Source organism: Papaver somniferum, chromosome 7 (genome assembly GCF_003573695.1).
Source record: "Papaver somniferum cultivar HN1 chromosome 7, ASM357369v1, whole genome shotgun sequence".
Classification (NCBI taxonomy): Eukaryota; Viridiplantae; Streptophyta; class Magnoliopsida; order Ranunculales; family Papaveraceae; genus Papaver; species Papaver somniferum.
Genome location: NC_039364.1, coordinates 193,910,931 through 193,927,814, shown reverse-complemented (window position 1 = coordinate 193,927,814; position 16,884 = coordinate 193,910,931). Strand labels below are relative to the sequence as shown.

Below are 16,884 nucleotides of genomic sequence, written 5' to 3'. Positions count from 1 at the left end.
GACTTAACGTAATCCCCATCCTTTTCTAGCCCTAAAAAAATGTAAAAGAAATCAAATCCAACCAAAACAAGATAGACATAAAAACAAACAATACAAACAAAATAACCCACAAAATCCCAACCCCGAGCATACGTGGTTTTACATAGTCCCCACTATTCGCAAGTACATCAAACAACCTACCCCGATATCACACCAAAATAAATCTCGAGTTTTTTATTTTAATTTCATTTATTTTAGGTTGTATTTTTGAGTGGCTTCCACATTGACGAAGACGTATCAAACAAAAATAATACAACCTCAAGCCATCTTTGACCATCGAAATGAAATCTCCTCATGTTATAATCTGACGGTTAATATTGTTTCTGATCAGAATTAGAATATTAGGACGGCAACTTTTCCTTTTTAGTAGTAGTACCTACGTTTTTTTATCTCCTTTGAGTTCTTCTTCTTTTTCCCTGGAGTCAAACTCTCTCTCAAAACCCCCCTTTTCTCTTCGAAGAAGCTCAAACACGGAATTTCGTAAGATAACGAGAAAAATTCTCATTCTCGGAATTAAGAAAGAAGGAAAAAAGAAGAAGAAAAAGTAATAGAAAGGTATTATATTTTCTGTTTTAGTTATATAATCAGTGAGTTTACTTATTATAAGTAGTTTAACAGAAATTTATACTAATCTTCATGATCATGATGATTGTGTATAAGAGTTTTTTCTTTTTTTTTTGATTGAGTTTTTATTTTGTGTGGTAATTTTATAATATTGTTTTTGGAGTTTTGATGATAAATTTATTGATGTTTGATTTGGTGAATTGGGTGTTTTGATTGAACTTGTTTGGTGGCTGAATTCCCGGGGTGAAAAAAAAGAGTCCTTATAAGTAGACAGAAAAGAGCGAAAAGATTGTTCAAACCAAACAAGTTTTCTTTTCTATAATTAGAGACTTCTTATGGATTTTTAATATCTCTTTGTTGTTTTGGATTCTTCTTCTTATTCTGAATTTTGTTGTTGTTTTGTTTTGAATTCCTTCATATGTTTTAGTTTCAGAATCCAATCCACATAATGAAGATATTCTGATGATCCTTGTTTGTTTTTGGGTATTTTTCTTCTAATCTCGCTCATAATTTTGTCTTATTAATCTTGATTACAAATTCGTTGGTTTAGTTGGATGAATAAATTAACTCGTTACCTACTTTTATCCAAGGATATAACAACCAATCATTTGTAAGATATAGTATTATCTCAATCATTGTGTTTGATGATGAGGTTCAATATGTTTCAGAATTTGTTCATCTATTTGTTTGATTGTTTTTATTTTGTTAGATGGTTGGATGATGATCTTATACTTCTGTTTCATGTTTTTCTTTTCTTTTCATAATTAATGTGTTTTAACTGTTATTCAATTCATTGGATTTTATTTGCTGACTTTTCCTGGTAAATTTTGATATCACTGGTAAGAAAACAATAGAGATGTTAAATTGTAGTTTTGACAACTCTTTTTTATTCTTTGTAATCTGCCATTCCTCGATTAGACGCATTCTTTCATTTAACTGTTTGTTTGGATGCCTAGATGCCAAATTGGTCGCGGCAGTCTCGTATGTTCTTTAGAAAGAAGGAAATCAACAGTTCTCCCATATCAACTCCTTTTTTGAGCCTTAAATGCGAGCTGTTTTCCAGTCATATCACGTTCAATCCCCTTCCTTGCATTATCTCAGTCAAACTAATCGGATTCTCTTGTTTGATTTTTAGTTTTTTTGTATCTTCTATAGTGCATACACCCCTAACCTGCTACCCGCCAGCTATGGTAGTGCTAGTTTCCTCATAGCTAACAGTGGACTTACGTATTGATTCTAAAGCTTCAGAAAAGGTCTACTTTCTGGACATGTTATCCTCTTAGCCACACCTAGTGGAACAGTCCTTATGTGAACCCTCGCATTAACTTTGTTTCATTTTCTCATTCTCTAGCCTGAATATCATTAAAGAGTATAAGGATAAAAGCAAGCTGACAAACTATCAACATTCTCCAATTCCTGGCTAATTTCAGTTCTCAAAGATAAAGAGCTTTGGCGCTTGCTTTCATACCCTGATTTGATGACTCTCCTTTTCATCATCTTGTACTCTTGCTTTCAGAATAATTGGTTTCCTTCATAAGCTGTGCCACCTAATTTATTCTTCGGCCTGTCATGTTGTCAGAAGTTTGGGCAGTTCTTCTTTTTTATGTTAACCCTATCAAGGAAACATCATCTTACGTCGGTATTTAACAATGTTTATTTGTCGTTGTTCTACAGAACTGAAGCACTGATCCATTTCGCTCATGGATAAAAACACCGGTAAAAGAGCTGTTGTTGGGATTGGTGTTGCCACAAGAGGTTCTTCCTTGAGTTCCAGAGATTCATCGAACAATGAGAACCGAAACGCACAATGTTGTAACAGGCTAGGTTGCAGCACCAGATTTAACTCCATGAAAGGCTCTGTTGGTAAATCAGAAAGAGATAATAGATCGGGTCTTTCTGTCCGCTCAAGGGGTGGTAACTCAAATGTTGGAAGCTCCTCGAAAACATACTCTACAATGAATGAAGTAAAAAAAACCAACCAAGGGTTCCAGAAACAATCTTGTCAAAAAGATGCAGTTTCTGCTGAAACCAGCAACATGCGTATGGAGGAAGAAGTTTCAGATCCCAGCACCTTTAATGCCAGAGTGAATCCTAGAGTGAAAGGCGCTGAACAAGCTGGAGTTTTGAATGGGTTATCCGTTAATACTTCGGAGGAAGTTGTTACGAGCAATGAATCATCAAACATAAGAACGCAGAAGCAAACCTTTAGAAGACCAGGACTAAGTAATCAGGATTTTTCTCCTAACTCCTCGGCCCGAAGGTCATTTGCTCCTAAAAACAGTTTCCAAGCTTCAAAAGCAGTCTCTAATGGTCAGGGTAGCTCGAGCAGATATGGTCTCAGAAATCTTGGATGTTCATCAATATCTGATGTCCTCCCAGGTTGTTCATCTTCTGATTCTGGCCGTGGTAGAAGGACTGAAGTTGCAAAACGCAAAAGTTCCGAAGGAGCAAGAGGGAAGGTAATGATTGGGTCATCAAGTGGAGGAAATTCAGTGAATCAAAATTCACCATCTGGGTCTAACCTGTCTATCTCTGAACGCCCATCATCATCTCATCAATCTTCAAGAACCAGAAATTGGGCTCCTAGTAGGGATGGTGTTACATCAGTTAGAACTCGTAGGACAATTAATGGAGAAACTAGGTCAAGGCTCTCCGAGACTGGTGTAGAGAATAACTCATCACAGTCTGATCCCCTTGTTGTGATTTCAGAACTCTCTCCCGCTGAACTAACAGTTGGCCAATCCAGTCAACCTAGTTCCTTGCACCAATCTTCATCAGTGCATCCTATGGCACACCGAAGCTCTTTTGACCGCCCTGGTAGTAGCAATGGGAATGTGCGAATTCGGCCGAGTATTCATTCAGAAGACGATGGTCTGCGGATGTTCAGTGGACTCTCAGTCGATCGAGATGGTCTGCGACGCTTCAACATTGATGGAATCGCGGAGGTACTTCTATTTTGATTTTGGTTTTTGATTTATATGCTTCGTTTATGTTATGCCACCAGTCATACTTTAGGATACAGAAGGTTGTGTTTGTTTGTTGGTGCTGGGAAATGAAACATGATTTATATTGTATTGTAGGTATTGCTGGCACTGGACAGGATTGAACATGATGAGGAGCTTACATATGAGGTAGTTAACTTTTCTGCTGAGTTTATCCTGTTTCATCCCTTTGCTTAATATTGAACTCTGCTTTCTACCTGATGCAGCAATTATTAGCTTTGGAGGCAAACTTGTTCCTGGGTGGCATTAGCTTTCATGACCAACATAGAGATATGAGACTTGATATTGATAACATGTCATATGAGGTTTGTTTCCCCCCCTCAGCAGCTTAGAGTGATTTGAGCATGTAGTAGTTGTTATGAGAAAATTATACGCGGGCCTTGTTATTATAATTATTTTATACTATAACAGAGATTCATTCTTTGGGCCAAGGCCTTCGAGCACAGTCAAATAAGATTGCCTGTATGGTAAATCTGACCGAAGCCGAAATCATGGTTCATAAGACCAAGTAGGCAGGGTCAGGGTGATCAGGTTGCTGTAATATTTTCTTTTCTAATTTATTAGGTTTCTAATGTAAGAAATCTATTTATGGCTACTCTTTTTTGTTTTTTGTTTTTATGGTCTTCCTTTTTTCATTTATGGCTTCAATTTGTAGCTTTATCTTTTTTGCCCAACTTATTTATTGTACTTACAGGAATTATTAGCTTTGGAGGAGAAGATGGGTAATGTTAGCACAGCACTTACAGAAGAAACAATTTTGAAATGCCTTAGACGGAATTGCTATAATCCTGTGCCTGCTGATGAAAAGAATGTTGAATCTGGGGATGATGATGCCAAGTGCACTGTTTGTCAAGTAATTCCATTCTTAACCTACTACTTCTTATTGCAACACAGTTGATCACTTTTTTGCAGTCCCGTTTTCTTCCATTATAGGTTATCCATGTCTATAACCCATTCTCTTTGAAGTGAAGTCCTACCAAACTTGATAGGTGTTTTTCCTTCTGCTCGAACATGAGATATCCATCTTAAAATCGTAACTTTGTTTCCTTCATGGGAGGTTGAACCAGTCGGGCCCCTTCAGATAGACTTATGTAATTATATGCTTGTCAAATGCATTAAGCCGTGTAACCTTGATAAAGAGCACACTTAGTTGTACTGTCAAATTTTGGTAAATTAGGAGGTTCACCTACCTTCTCACTGCTATTCAGGCTGAGGAAGTTTATACCTTCATTGAACTCAGGTTGATTCACGGTACCGGATTAATGTTATTAGCTATTTGTTTTTGACAGGAGGAATATGTCGAGGGAGACGAGGTGGGTAAGTTACGCTGTGATCACCGGTATCATGTAGTTTGCGTTCAGCAGTGGCTGCGTCAGAAGAACTGGTGTCCAATCTGTAAGGCTCCTGCAGCAGATTCCTAGTTCTCTCCTCCACATTACCTGCAACTCATCTTCGTTGATCAACCATTTGTGTCTTTGTCCTGTTCATATTGTCCGTCTTCTTTTCCCCTTGTACATATATTACAACATCCCCTTCAGTGTACCAAAATAAGCCACAGTTTTTAGAACCTTTCACAGACATGTGTCTTGGTTCTTACATCAGTGGAACATAGGACCATTTGCATTTGCAAACCCCTTGATGTCATATACGGGCTTCCCATTTACTAAAAACCATACATTCTTTCTTGGTACTGAGTAACAAAATCTGTTTTCGCAAGAACTTGTATCCACATTGGGTATGGAGCGAAAGGCTAGCATTTTGAATTTATTGCATTTCACTTTTTATCTTTTCCTTCTCTTTCTTTCACAAAGAAAGACTAGTATTGCTGAGATGAAAACATAGAAGTGGACGAGCATTTGATCAGCTTATTTTGGTAATTTGGAACGGAAGAATTTGAAGCCAGCTTCTCTTTTTTTCTTTCCGTTCTTTTTTCTGCAAGAAAAAGGTTTAGATTTTGTTGATTAAAATGACGAGAGAGTACGGGGAGAAGGGAAATACCTCGTTCAGGAGAGCCCAGCATTGATAACCTAGTTACAATTTAGTATTACCTTCCAATGCCTCGCTAGTTCTCTAAAAGAACAAATCAGTTGCCGAACCCCCAACTAAAAGCAGTGCCTTTTATTTGATTATTACCTCGGCCTGAGCTTTAGAAAATCTAGACTGATTTTTATAAAACCAAGCATTGCATTTCGCTTGGCTATAGCCACATCATAGCCACATTATAGAGAAGGCCAACCGTTATGGGCCATCGCTTTATAATGTGTCCATATGCCTTAGCTAGGCTCTTAGGAGAACACAACTATTCCACGCTATAGCTAAGAAAAATCTGACGGAAACTCAGTTTTCGTGTTTCAACCAATGCGAAAATTCAGTTTCCGTCACAAAATTGATGGAAATTAAATTTCCGTATTCGTTTTAATGTTTGATTGATCTTCTTATTTTTTATACCCTTCTCACACTTGATCGTAACCAGGGACGGAGTCAAGATTTTTCTTTGGATAAGACTGGATTATCACTAATTTGCAAGGCGGCCGAAGGTCCCGGCAATTTTTTTACAACACATCACGTAGTTAGTGGCTATTTTCAGATAATAGACAACTAAAAATGAATAACGAACAAAATTTGATAACAAAAGGCGATCAAGAAAAGAAAGTTATAGTTTACGAAAGAAAAATTGGAGATTACGAAAGAAGAGGAGTTCTCTTTTTTGCTTAATAAATTAGAAACTATTGTGAACACTCAAATCACGAAGGCATCCGAATGCTCACAACCAATCATCGTAATCTAGAGTGATTTGTGATGATGATATCTTAGTGTTGATTCCTTGGCTCAAAACCTTCGGGTTTATCACAGCCTCATCTAACAACTCCATGCGGGGCGTTTGCGCACGGGATATAGGTAAAAACAAAGAAAACAATACATACAAGTAAAGATCCATGGGGTTAGGCAAATATAAAGTGCTGAAATATAAACAAGACCGAGGTTTACGTGGTTCAGCACTAAGGCCTACGTCCACGGGGTTTGTTGCTTCACTATGTTCTTCACGGTTACAAGAGTAGTCGAATGACTTTTGGGTTTACATGTATTTTCTCTTCTAAAGGATTGACTTACACTCGAAATCTCTCTCTCCTTCCCTTCCTGATTTTTCCGATCCCCTTTCCTCTTGGTGGAGAGGGGGTATTTATAGGGTTAGAGTGTGGGACCCATCTCTGAAGGCCGTTGGAACCTTATCTTCTAGTGTCTTGTGTCCATCATGCAGAGGTCTGCGTTTGCCACTTGATCACGCAGAGACATCCTCGCTCGTCCCACTGGTTGATCGACATGTATACTGCTCAGAGTGTTTAATGAGGGTAGTTGAGATGCCTGCTCGTGTCGACAAGTGTCTTCTGCCCCTGTCACGTCCGTGTCAGCTAACTTTCTCTCCACCGTTGATCTTAGCTTCTTTTGGGGATGAGATAAAGTAACTCCTTGGGGTTTATTTGGTGTTCCGTAGTGCATCGTATTTTGATGTCTTGGCCTGCATGCTTTCCACGTATCTTTCTATATACACGTGTCTGATGGTGAGATATATGTATACACAATTTGCCCATTTTCTTCGGGCTTGAATGTTTAATGGGTGCATTGAAGAAAACAGTCGTTGCATATTCTTCTATCTCTCCTAATAACTTTTCCTAGATACTTGGGCACGTCTTTTATTTGTGCATTAACTGCTCATGTAACGAGCACGTTTCCCATTCCTCCATTAATTTCCTTCTCTTTCTTTCGGGTATATTAAGGAGAGAAAGAAAATTAATTTCATTCTTCCTAAACATTCTCTCGGTTTTTATTCTTCGTTCTTCAGCCCTTAAATTCTCTGTCAGTCTTCATTCTTCCGCCCTTAAATTCTCTGTCAGTATTCATTCTTCAGCCCTTAAATTCTCTCCACCTTAGCATTAATCACGCTTGCCTCCTCTTTATTTATGATTTGTTCTTTCTGCTGCTGTTTTTGCTGGTAAGTTTTTCTTTTCTTTGTTTCCACGGTTTTACGCTATGTTGATTTGTAAATTTTCTGCTACTGTTGTTCCTTGTTTGTGATGAAGAACTTGCCCAAATGGGTGGAGAAATGTACCCATTACATGAGCATTTAATGCAAAAATAAAAGACGTGCCCAACTATCTAGGAAAAGTTATTAGGAGAGATAGGCAAGATACACGTGTCCACGTATCTTTCTCCAGTCAAAGGCAAGATACTGCGGAAATCACTTCACCTATGAACGCTAATTCAGTTGCAGCCGCGGCTCTCAGAGCAGCGGCGACAAAGTACGGTGCGGCTGCGGTAGTCCCGAAGGCTGCAGAGGCTAGCAAAACTTGTGCTATGAATCAATTTCATCAACCAAGAGAAAGGGTGGATGAATCCAGAACATACCAACCCGTGCACCTTCCAACTTTCGGAATGCCACCAACAAATGATCAAAATCAAACCATACCGGCGGCTCTAGCACCGCAGAGGGGCACTCACCCCGATTTGGAAATGCCAGCAACCGAAGCTGAACCTCTGCCACCTTTAGTGCAGACCGTAGAGGAAGGCGGCACCATGGCCGTAGTGGCACGAGCTGGGACTCCCAATCAGGGGTCCAACCAATCACATCGACTGATGGCTGAGCTTGAAGAATTGAAGAAGAGCCAGCAGGTTTACGCAGATGTTGTAGCTCTGCTGGCCAGAGAAAATCAAGATTTAAAGGATCGGATTGCTCTAAGCACGAAGACCAGCCAACAACTTGATGAAGCAAATTCCAAAGCTTTACCTTTTTGTTGTACTCCCTTGCTAGTCTTCGTTGATAATTTTCCATCTTTTGTAATGCTGCTTCCCTTCTTCCTTCCAAGTCGTCCAATCTTTCTAACATCATATCTGTCGTGAGGTTTTTCTCCCAAGCTTCGGTCTTCGTGGTTGGCATGAGGATTTCCGTAGGGATGACTGCTTCAGCTCCATAAGTTAGAAGAAACGGGGATTCCCCGGTGGCGGATCTTCGCGTTGTCATGTATGCCCATAACACATTGTGTAGCTGTTCACACCATCTCCCTTTATGCTCGTCTAATTTTTTTTTGAGTATAAGGGCGAGGGTCTTGTTGGTAGCTTCCGCTTGTCCGTTGCTTTGAGGGTATATGGGGGTGGACTTGTTCTTTCTTATCTTGAAAGTATCGAAGAGCATGTCTATATTTTTCCCCTGTAATTGCTTACCATTATCAGACACAATTTCAGCGGGTATACCGAATCTGCAAATGATGTTCTGGAATATGAAAGTAAACACATCCACGTCTATGATCCTGGACAAGGCCTTAGCCTCCACCCATTTACTGAAGTAGTCCGTGTCTTGTGCCCGAGCATCATCTGCCGCCCCCTCCTACAACTTCTTTTAAAGGGAAGAATACGAAAGGTGGTGTTCCGAGGGCTGAATCTTCAAAAAATCCTTCTTTGAAGAGAAAGGCTTCCGAGGCGTTCATTGGTTCATCCGGTCCCGCCGAGGAGGATGAGGCTTCCCCATTGATACGCAGCGTTTCGGTCAGCAAGAAAAAAGTAACGTTCAAGCATATTGATCTCGAAATTTTCAAGGAAAAGCATGAGCTTCAAGCCTTCGAGGTTCGTTTCTATGCCCCTGAGGATGATATTACTTATGAGCTTATCTCAAAGTATGAGTTCGATGAATTTCATTTGTTGACTACGGTTGGAGCGTTCGAAGCTGGTCTTATGCTGGCGTTGTACAAGTCGGGTGATTCCTTCTACTATGATGTGCTTGCTAGTCGTGAAGGCTCTTCCACCAATACTCACAGCCGTTCTGTATCGCAACTATCGGGGAATTATCTCCGTGCCCTGAGGGAGTGCTATCTGCGGAGTAAGGGGGAGATGACAATGACTTGTTACGTTCCCAATCCCGCGAAGAAGAAATGGTATACTCCTGAGAATTTCAATAACTCCTTCGGTGATTACGTCAATAGTAGGAACCGTAAGCCGTGGAGTGTCAGCCTTCGGAATCTCGCTGCTCCTCGGGGCGAAATTCGTCTGTTAAATGAGGTCAGCGATGCCAAGCTGAAGTATGTTCCCGGCACGGAGGGGTCTAGTCAGCGGAAACTTTTCCTGGCCCGCGAGAGGATCAAGCGCGACCATGACTACGAGTGGCACGCTACCGTTATCGAAGTTGTTGGTCCATGGGCGTACAGTTGGATCCCTGGTCCACGCGGTTGGCGTCCTACTGAGAGTAGCAAGCCACGTGAATCTCCTCCTGCTCGTTATGGAGATTTCTGTCCCTGGCGTTTAAACTTCGCAGGTATGAATTTTCCTTAGGCCCTTGACGTCGTTGAGGGAGACGAGGAGGAAGGTTCTGGTGCTATACTTCCACCGAGGAGTGCCTCGACTGCTCAGGTACGCGGATTCTAGCCGCGCTTCTCCTTCTTTAGAAATTCAACTGTTCGGGAAAAATAATTCTTTTTGTGGTGTTGGTTTTCAGGTGTCGAAGAAGAAAAAGATTAAGCCGAAGCAGTCTTCTACCATTGTGATGGGTGAGGCTAAGGCCCATGAAGAAGTTACAAGTCCGGTGAACGAAGAGTTTGCTGAGGATGAGGAGATTACAGATGGGGAGGAACGTACTGGTACTTCCCCTATCAATGTTGAAGAAGAGGTCTGTGTGGGTCATGATGATGATGAAGGGAGAAACAACGCCGTGGTAGCTGATGACGGTGTTATTGGTGATATTTCTGTCCCTGTTGGGGATGCCGCGGATACTCTCCCCACCCTTTCTCAAGAGTTTTCTTTTGACCGGATGTATTCCACAGGGGAGTTCTTGGATGATGCCCTCGATTTTCCTGAGGACTTCTCTCTACTTTCTCCCAATGATGATTGGGATGTGCTCGGGGGTGCTGGTAACGGAGACGCTGCTGTTCAAGATGGTGGCGCGGAGGAGCATGGTGCGCATGTTGGTGCCGACATTTGTGCTGAAGGGCCGTGTCAGAAAAGGGGAAGTCGGTGATTGATTCGCCTGCTGCGGCTCTTCCTCATTCGCCGACATCTGAGGGTGAGGACGCCATAATGGATTGGCTCAAGGAAAAGAATCTGTTATTTGTCCCTCATCCCGCCCCTGTTGTTGCTGGTGAAAAGGATTCTGATGCGTATACCCGTCGTATGATGGAAATGTCTTCCAAGGAGCGGGTGTCTGAGGCCTGGGGAAGAAATTTGAGTGTTCCCGAAGCTACCCTTGTGTCGGAGCCTCCTACTTCCGTTGCAGATATGATGGCCATAGCCGACGGGTATCAATATGGCTTTCCTCAGCAGCGTGTCTTGGAGGTAAATTTTCGTACATACTTCTACGTGACGATCCAATTCTTCGGTGAAATAATGTTTTTCGTCTTGATGTGTAGATGATGAGGAGTGAGCATTGTAACCACGTGTTGTATCAGTTCTTCAAAGCGAAATCTCTGAAGCTCGGGGCTAAGCTTCGTCACAGAGAAAAGGAATTATCTGCGGCTGAGGTGGAAATAGAAGAGATGAAGAAAAGCCTCAAGGAGAAAGAAAAGCTGGGTGAAGCGGAGGCCGGTCTTCGTTCAGAGCTTGTTGTTGTTCGCGCTGAGTTAGAGCAAACTCGCGGCCAAGTTTCAGCTTTCACAGGTTTGGTTCTTTTTTCTCTTTTTCCCTCGCAGTGTGTCGTCATTCCTCTATTTCTTAGTTGTTCTTTCTGAGTCTCCCCACCCTATCTCCAGTGGGTGGCGTCCCCGAGCTGATATGGCTTCGAAACGAAAGAGCACGGCAAAGATCTCGTATTAAAGATCTTGTTGAGAAAATTAAGAGTGAAGCCAAGAAATGGGATGCTCGGGCTGAGGTATGGCGCGCAAGGCATGTTCAGATGGTCGACATGCAAAATCTGTATAACCATGACCGTGCTTTATTTAATGGTACGCTGCTGTGGACACATGATAGTCTGCGGGAATCCCGTGAGCGTACTTCCTTGTTGGAGTCTAGGATTCAGCTTCTGGAAGAAGAATTACAGAAGGCTCGGTCCATTCCTCTTCCAGGAGTTAAGGACAGTATGCTATGTCTTTCCAGAGAAAGATACGATGCCCGTGCCGAAGTCTGTGCTCTCAGCAATGCCCTTGCCGCGTCCCGCGCTGAAGTAGCTCGTCAGGCTGAGTCTGAGAGAAATCTTGAAGTGTGTATGTACCGACTTAGCAAAGGGGTATCAGAGATAAATAAAGAATTCGACCACCTTCGTCACATGGATTCGATGAAGCAGGTAGAATTAGATGCCTGTAAATTTACTCTCACCAACCTTCAACTAGACTATAAGAAATTATCTGCGGAATATGAACATCTTGATGAAGCGCGAGATGAGGTTGTTAATGAGTATGAAGAGGCTTCGGCTTGTGTAGAAGGTATAACCCTATTTCATCGAGTGTGATTGTGTCTTTTCTGTGCTAAGTCCCTGGTGTTGTCTTTTTCAGAGCTCGAGGGACAACTCCGCGTTGCGAATGAAAAATTGGAAAAGGCTCGATTTTCCTTAACGCAGCAGGAAGAACAGACCAACCATTTTAAGAGTTTGGCGGCAACACGCGAGGAGGCCGTTGGTTCTGCTTCTAGAGAAGTGAATCGTCTATCTTCGTTGTTATCCCAGGCCCAACAGCGGACGGCAGTTATTAAGCACAAGGCTCGGTGTCAATTGGCTGAGGAAACGAACAAGATGCTGGAGAAGATAGAACTTGGCCTAAATAACGAGCATGGTCTTGTGAAAAACTATCCGCGTCGTCCAGTTCCTGATGCCATGCCTGCCTCCTCGGGACCCTCATCTGGTGGGAGCGTCCCTTCAAGTCTTCCGAACAATCCTGCTGATGGGGCGGCATTATCTAGGTAGAGACCGCAGCATTATTATCCTTCCCTTTTTTGTAATTATGTAACAAGAATATTTTTTGCTAGTATCATGTAAAAGGAATATTTTTTGATGTGTATTCTTCCTTGAATTGGCCTTTCACTTTTTGTAATCATCCTTTGTAAGTTAATCCTTTATGAAATGGATCCTTTTCTTGATATACCTGCAATGTTGGTTTGTTTTTATTTTAAGCATTGTGAAAAAATCAAAGTTTTTTAAGTGATTGGGTGCGATACTGAAGGGAGGTACCTTCGTGATCGTCTTGAGACCTGTCACAACGCTGGCGAATCCTAGGCCAGAGGATTCCCAGACGGTGGGGTCCGAGGCAACGTTCTAGGATATGGGGTTAAAATATTTACACACCCATTCCGTCGACCCGTTGCCTTAAGATTGGTTGGGTATCTCTTTCTGCTGGGTGCATTCCCCCTGGTCTTACACTTATGGACACTGATGGGGGAGCCCTGAGAGATTGTAGATTAACTACTTTCCCCAATATTGTCGATAGATTTCGTTGACTTGATAGTTTGAAAGCTTGTTTGATTGATAGGTTGAGGCCTGCAATTCCTCTTCCAGAGATAGAAACATGTGGAGCGGTCAGGCTCCCTTCTTCTTCTGGTACACTCCAAGCAGATGCAAGTCTGCGTTTCTCCTATGGGAAGTATGGTTTGAGCCACTTAGCATTCTAAGGATGCCGGAGGACCTCGCCTTTTAGATTACGAAGGTAGTAGGAACCGCTACCTGTTGGGCCCCGAAAGGTGTATAAATGAAGCAATAGAAACGGGGCTACAGTAATACCGCAAGTGCACGGTCGTCAGTTGTAGCTCGTGCAAGTACGGGTCGATCCACAGAGATCGGGTGTGTTTTGGAGTGTTTAGCTAATTGGGTTCCTAGATTTGCTTTGGGCTTAGAAGCCTTTTGGCTTAAATTGGGCTTGAGTACTAATGGGTTTGAATGCCCTTTGAATGAATTGGGCTTAGTGGGTTTGTTAAAAATAAAATGAACTGAGCTTGGGCTCAGTTATCTTTGAAGTGCAAATGGGCTTTGGTTCTGGAAACTGGTTTGAGCGTTGGGCTTAACAATTCACTTGTGAGTTGGGCTTAGTAGTGAACTAGGCTTTGGCCTTAACTGGGCTTCAGAGGCTTTTGGGAGTGAACTGAGATTTGGGCTCAGTTGGTTGGGCCTTTAGCCTTTGGTTTCACTGAATTGGACTTGGGCTCAGGAGTGAAGTGAGCCTTGGAGAGCAAAGCAAGCAGCAGGAGTGCAAGAGAGGCAGCAGCAGCTGAAGAAGCTACAGCAGCAACAGAAAATGCACAGCAGTGCAGTAGCAACAGAGCTGTAGCAGCAGTGCAGTAAATGCAAAGCAGAAATGCAACAGAGTTGCAGGTCAAACAAGTAGTAAAGAAAGTGCAAAACAGAAATGCAAGTAGTAATGCAGCAGTGCAGGTAAAGCAAATGAGAAGTGAAAGTAAAACAAATGAAAGAAAACAAGAAAGCAAAGTTAAACAGTAGAAGATGGAATTGTGGATGAGAATGAAGGTTGATGGCAAACTAGGGCATTGATTCCACCTCTTAACCTAGACTAAGTCGGATATTCCAATTGCAACCAAATTATCCTCCCAAGGTACTAGCTATCTGATTAGAGCATAACTAGTCTGAGGTTTGGACCATAATCAATTAACATGGGCTGCTGCACTTTCAATCACAGGGGTATCCTAACTACAATGTATGCCTGACATACAATGTGAGAGCAAAGTGATGAGAGGCCAAAATTGTAGTCTCCTACACAGTGGCATTAAGGTTTCATCTTCACCCTAGTGGTGAATTAGAACATGCTAACACCTAGAACTAAACAGGAACAATTACAAATGAACAGGAGCATTAAACTAACAACACATCAACAATTACACAACATCAAACACAACACAGTGAACAAGAAGAAAAATATGCAAATGATGAAAACTGACAATGAAATTAAAATCAAACCTAACCCAATTAGGGGGAAACTTGGCTAGTCCAAGAACAAGTTTTTACATCTCATACACATCCCCTTTTATAGTTTTACAAATCCCTAAAATTTCTACAAACCCTAATGTTGATAACCCTAAATTGATTTTTGGGGAAAATCAAATTTGACATACCAATTGGATAATTTCGACCCAACCCATGCTTTGTACTGGCTTTACGCTGCTCGAAATCCCCTATTCTTCGTCTTCTTTGCACTGCAACCCTATCTTGGAGCGAAACCCTAAGCCTGCCTCTCTTAATCTTAGCACCTATGTGAGAAGAAGCTATGAGGGAGAGAGATAGACTAGGGGGTTCGATAGGTGTCTTGGTCGGCTGGTTGTGGAGGTGGTGATGGAAGAGATGGTGGTGGCAGGACATGGTGTCTCTGCAAATGTCGGGGGAAGAAGAGAAATTTGGGGAAATGAGTTTTGGGGAAGAAGAAGGTGGGTGTTTGTTTGGGTCGATGGGTTTGATGGCTAAGGTGTTGATCGGGATCATCTGAAGTTGATGAGCAGCGAGGAGATCCGTCGGATGTGAAGATGGTAGGTGGATCTAACGGTGGTATGAGAGATGAATCACTTCGACCGTTGGATTGTGAAATACAACAAAGTTAACGGCGAAGATCGAGGTTAGGTGCTGTAGTGTTAAGCGAAAGTATCGAGATTTGATGAACAACAAGGGAGCGACCGTTGGATTCAACTACCATCTAATCTGAAGGCTTGGAATTTCAGCGCTGTGGTGTTTGGCAGAGACTTCAGATTTTGATGATCTATGAAGGAGCGACCATCGGATGCTTCTGAGAACTGATCTGATGGCTGAGAACGGAGGCGTTTTTGTGTGTAGAAAATGAGGTTGTGCGCACCATTCTTCGCGGCTTCCTTGCGTGATTTCTCCCGGCTTTTCACTACTTTCTGCTCTTTTCCGCTCCGCAAGTCATCCAGACTTTATTTATTACCTAAAAATGCAAAATTAAGTAAAAAAATATTTATTCTTGAAAACAATGAAAATACAGAATATGGGATAAAATGTAGAATTAATGATCAAAAGATGAGTTAAATGCCAACAAAAAGGGATAAATATATACAATATTTGGCACTCATCAAATACCCCCAAACCTGAATTTTACTTGTCCTCAAGTAAAACAAACTAAGGAAATCCTAACTATACCACTGTCGCTGGTCTCTCGAATGCATTTAGCGTATGCACTAAGCCTTTTAAACCACTAAGTGTCCCTAGTGGACGAGTTGAAGTCTCGTGAAGGTTTACCAGAGGTGTGCCTACAAAACCTAAGGACAAAATATAAGCATATTCCATCAAATGTGACATGTGCAAAACAGTTTAAGCTCACAGCAAAATGGAGATGTCAATCTAGCTATCGAAGGCACAATCCTAGCACTGATAACAAATAAGGACATGTGATAAGAGTGTAAAGTGTATCTACACATGTGTAAAGAAAGATCTGAAGTATGACTACTAATCACCAAGAGATAGTTTCTCAGGCTAAGAACTGAGGTCGAAATCTAGCTAGCTGTCCGGACTTTACGAGAATTGTGAATGAGTTGGAGGTATTTCACAATTACTCGCGTTGTACATCAATGGCATACACCCTCCTTGCTTATTACAAAGAAACAAAATGACTCTTTACATGACTCTTATTTACATTGACTACTCTCTTTTTTTTTGGAACAAGAGATGATGGAATTGATAAATACTTGATTTTTTTGTATTTTTCTGATATTTTTTTTTTTTTTTTTTTTTTTTTTTTTTTCTGAATATTACATCGTTTTTTTTTTTTTTTTTTTTTTTTTTTTTTTTTTTTTTGAACAAGGAAACACTTTTGATACATAACAAAAGAAACAAAAGATTACATGACACTTTGCAAGAGGTAGCCCTTTTTGATGCACCCAGTTAAATTCGATGGTTGTCTTTCTTAATGTAACCTCCACCTTCTATCCCAACCAACCAAAGAACAAGCTAGTCAAGTTTCGTTCAGTATTCTAAAGTGATTGGCAATCGTAACTTCCTATCCAACACCTTGAAGATCGAGGCCATACATGTATTGGTAGATCGTGCGCGTGCAAATTTCTTATCACTATGTGAATTGTGCTAGAATCAGGGTGCCTAAATATCTAGACTAAGACTCCTAATAAAATACATATTTGCACAAGAGTCAACATTTCAAGGTAAATGAGCTCCATTTTTATGATTTTTTTTTTTTTAATTTTTTTGAATTTTGATTTTTTAATTTTTTTGGAATTTTTCAATTTTTTCAAAAAGAAGAAGGAGTTCGTTTTCAATTATAGCAATTATCATGGTATCTACTCTATACCCCCAAACCTAAACTAAACATTGTCCTCAATGTTTCAAAATATGGAAAGGATTAAAATG

At 41.2% G+C, this 16,884-nt stretch overlaps 1 protein-coding gene across 2 annotated transcripts; it reads left to right on the top strand.

Moving 5' to 3' along the window:
- The first annotated feature begins 402 nt into the window (after window positions 1–402).
- On the top strand, window positions 403–5,391 carry LOC113299285 (E3 ubiquitin-protein ligase MBR2-like). 2 transcript variants are annotated; one of them, XM_026548285.1, is made up of 6 exons: window positions 403–594; window positions 2,278–3,548; window positions 3,684–3,734; window positions 3,812–3,910; window positions 4,300–4,458; window positions 4,895–5,391. In XM_026548285.1, the coding sequence occupies exons 2-6, from the start codon at window positions 2,304–2,306 to the stop codon at window positions 5,024–5,026; spliced, it is 1,686 nt and encodes a 561-aa protein (XP_026404070.1). In that variant the 5' UTR covers window positions 403–594; window positions 2,278–2,303; the 3' UTR covers window positions 5,027–5,391. The 2 variants fall into 2 exon arrangements, with proteins under 2 accessions (XP_026404070.1, XP_026404071.1); XM_026548286.1 differs by lacking the exon at window positions 403–594 and adding an exon at window positions 931–1,086.
- Window positions 5,392–16,884: the final 11,493 nt, after the last annotated feature.

Excerpts from the sequence above, each read along its gene's own strand:
- LOC113299285 (XM_026548285.1), top strand. The coding sequence starts at position 2,304 with ATGGATAAAAACACCGGTAAAAGAGCTGTTGTTGGGATTGGTGTTGCC. Across the intron at positions 3,735-3,811 it reads ATGAGGAGCTTACATATGAG|CAATTATTAGCTTTGGAGGC; the intron begins GTAGTTAACTTT and ends TACCTGATGCAG. Across the intron at positions 4,459-4,894 it reads CCAAGTGCACTGTTTGTCAA|GAGGAATATGTCGAGGGAGA; the intron begins GTAATTCCATTC and ends TGTTTTTGACAG.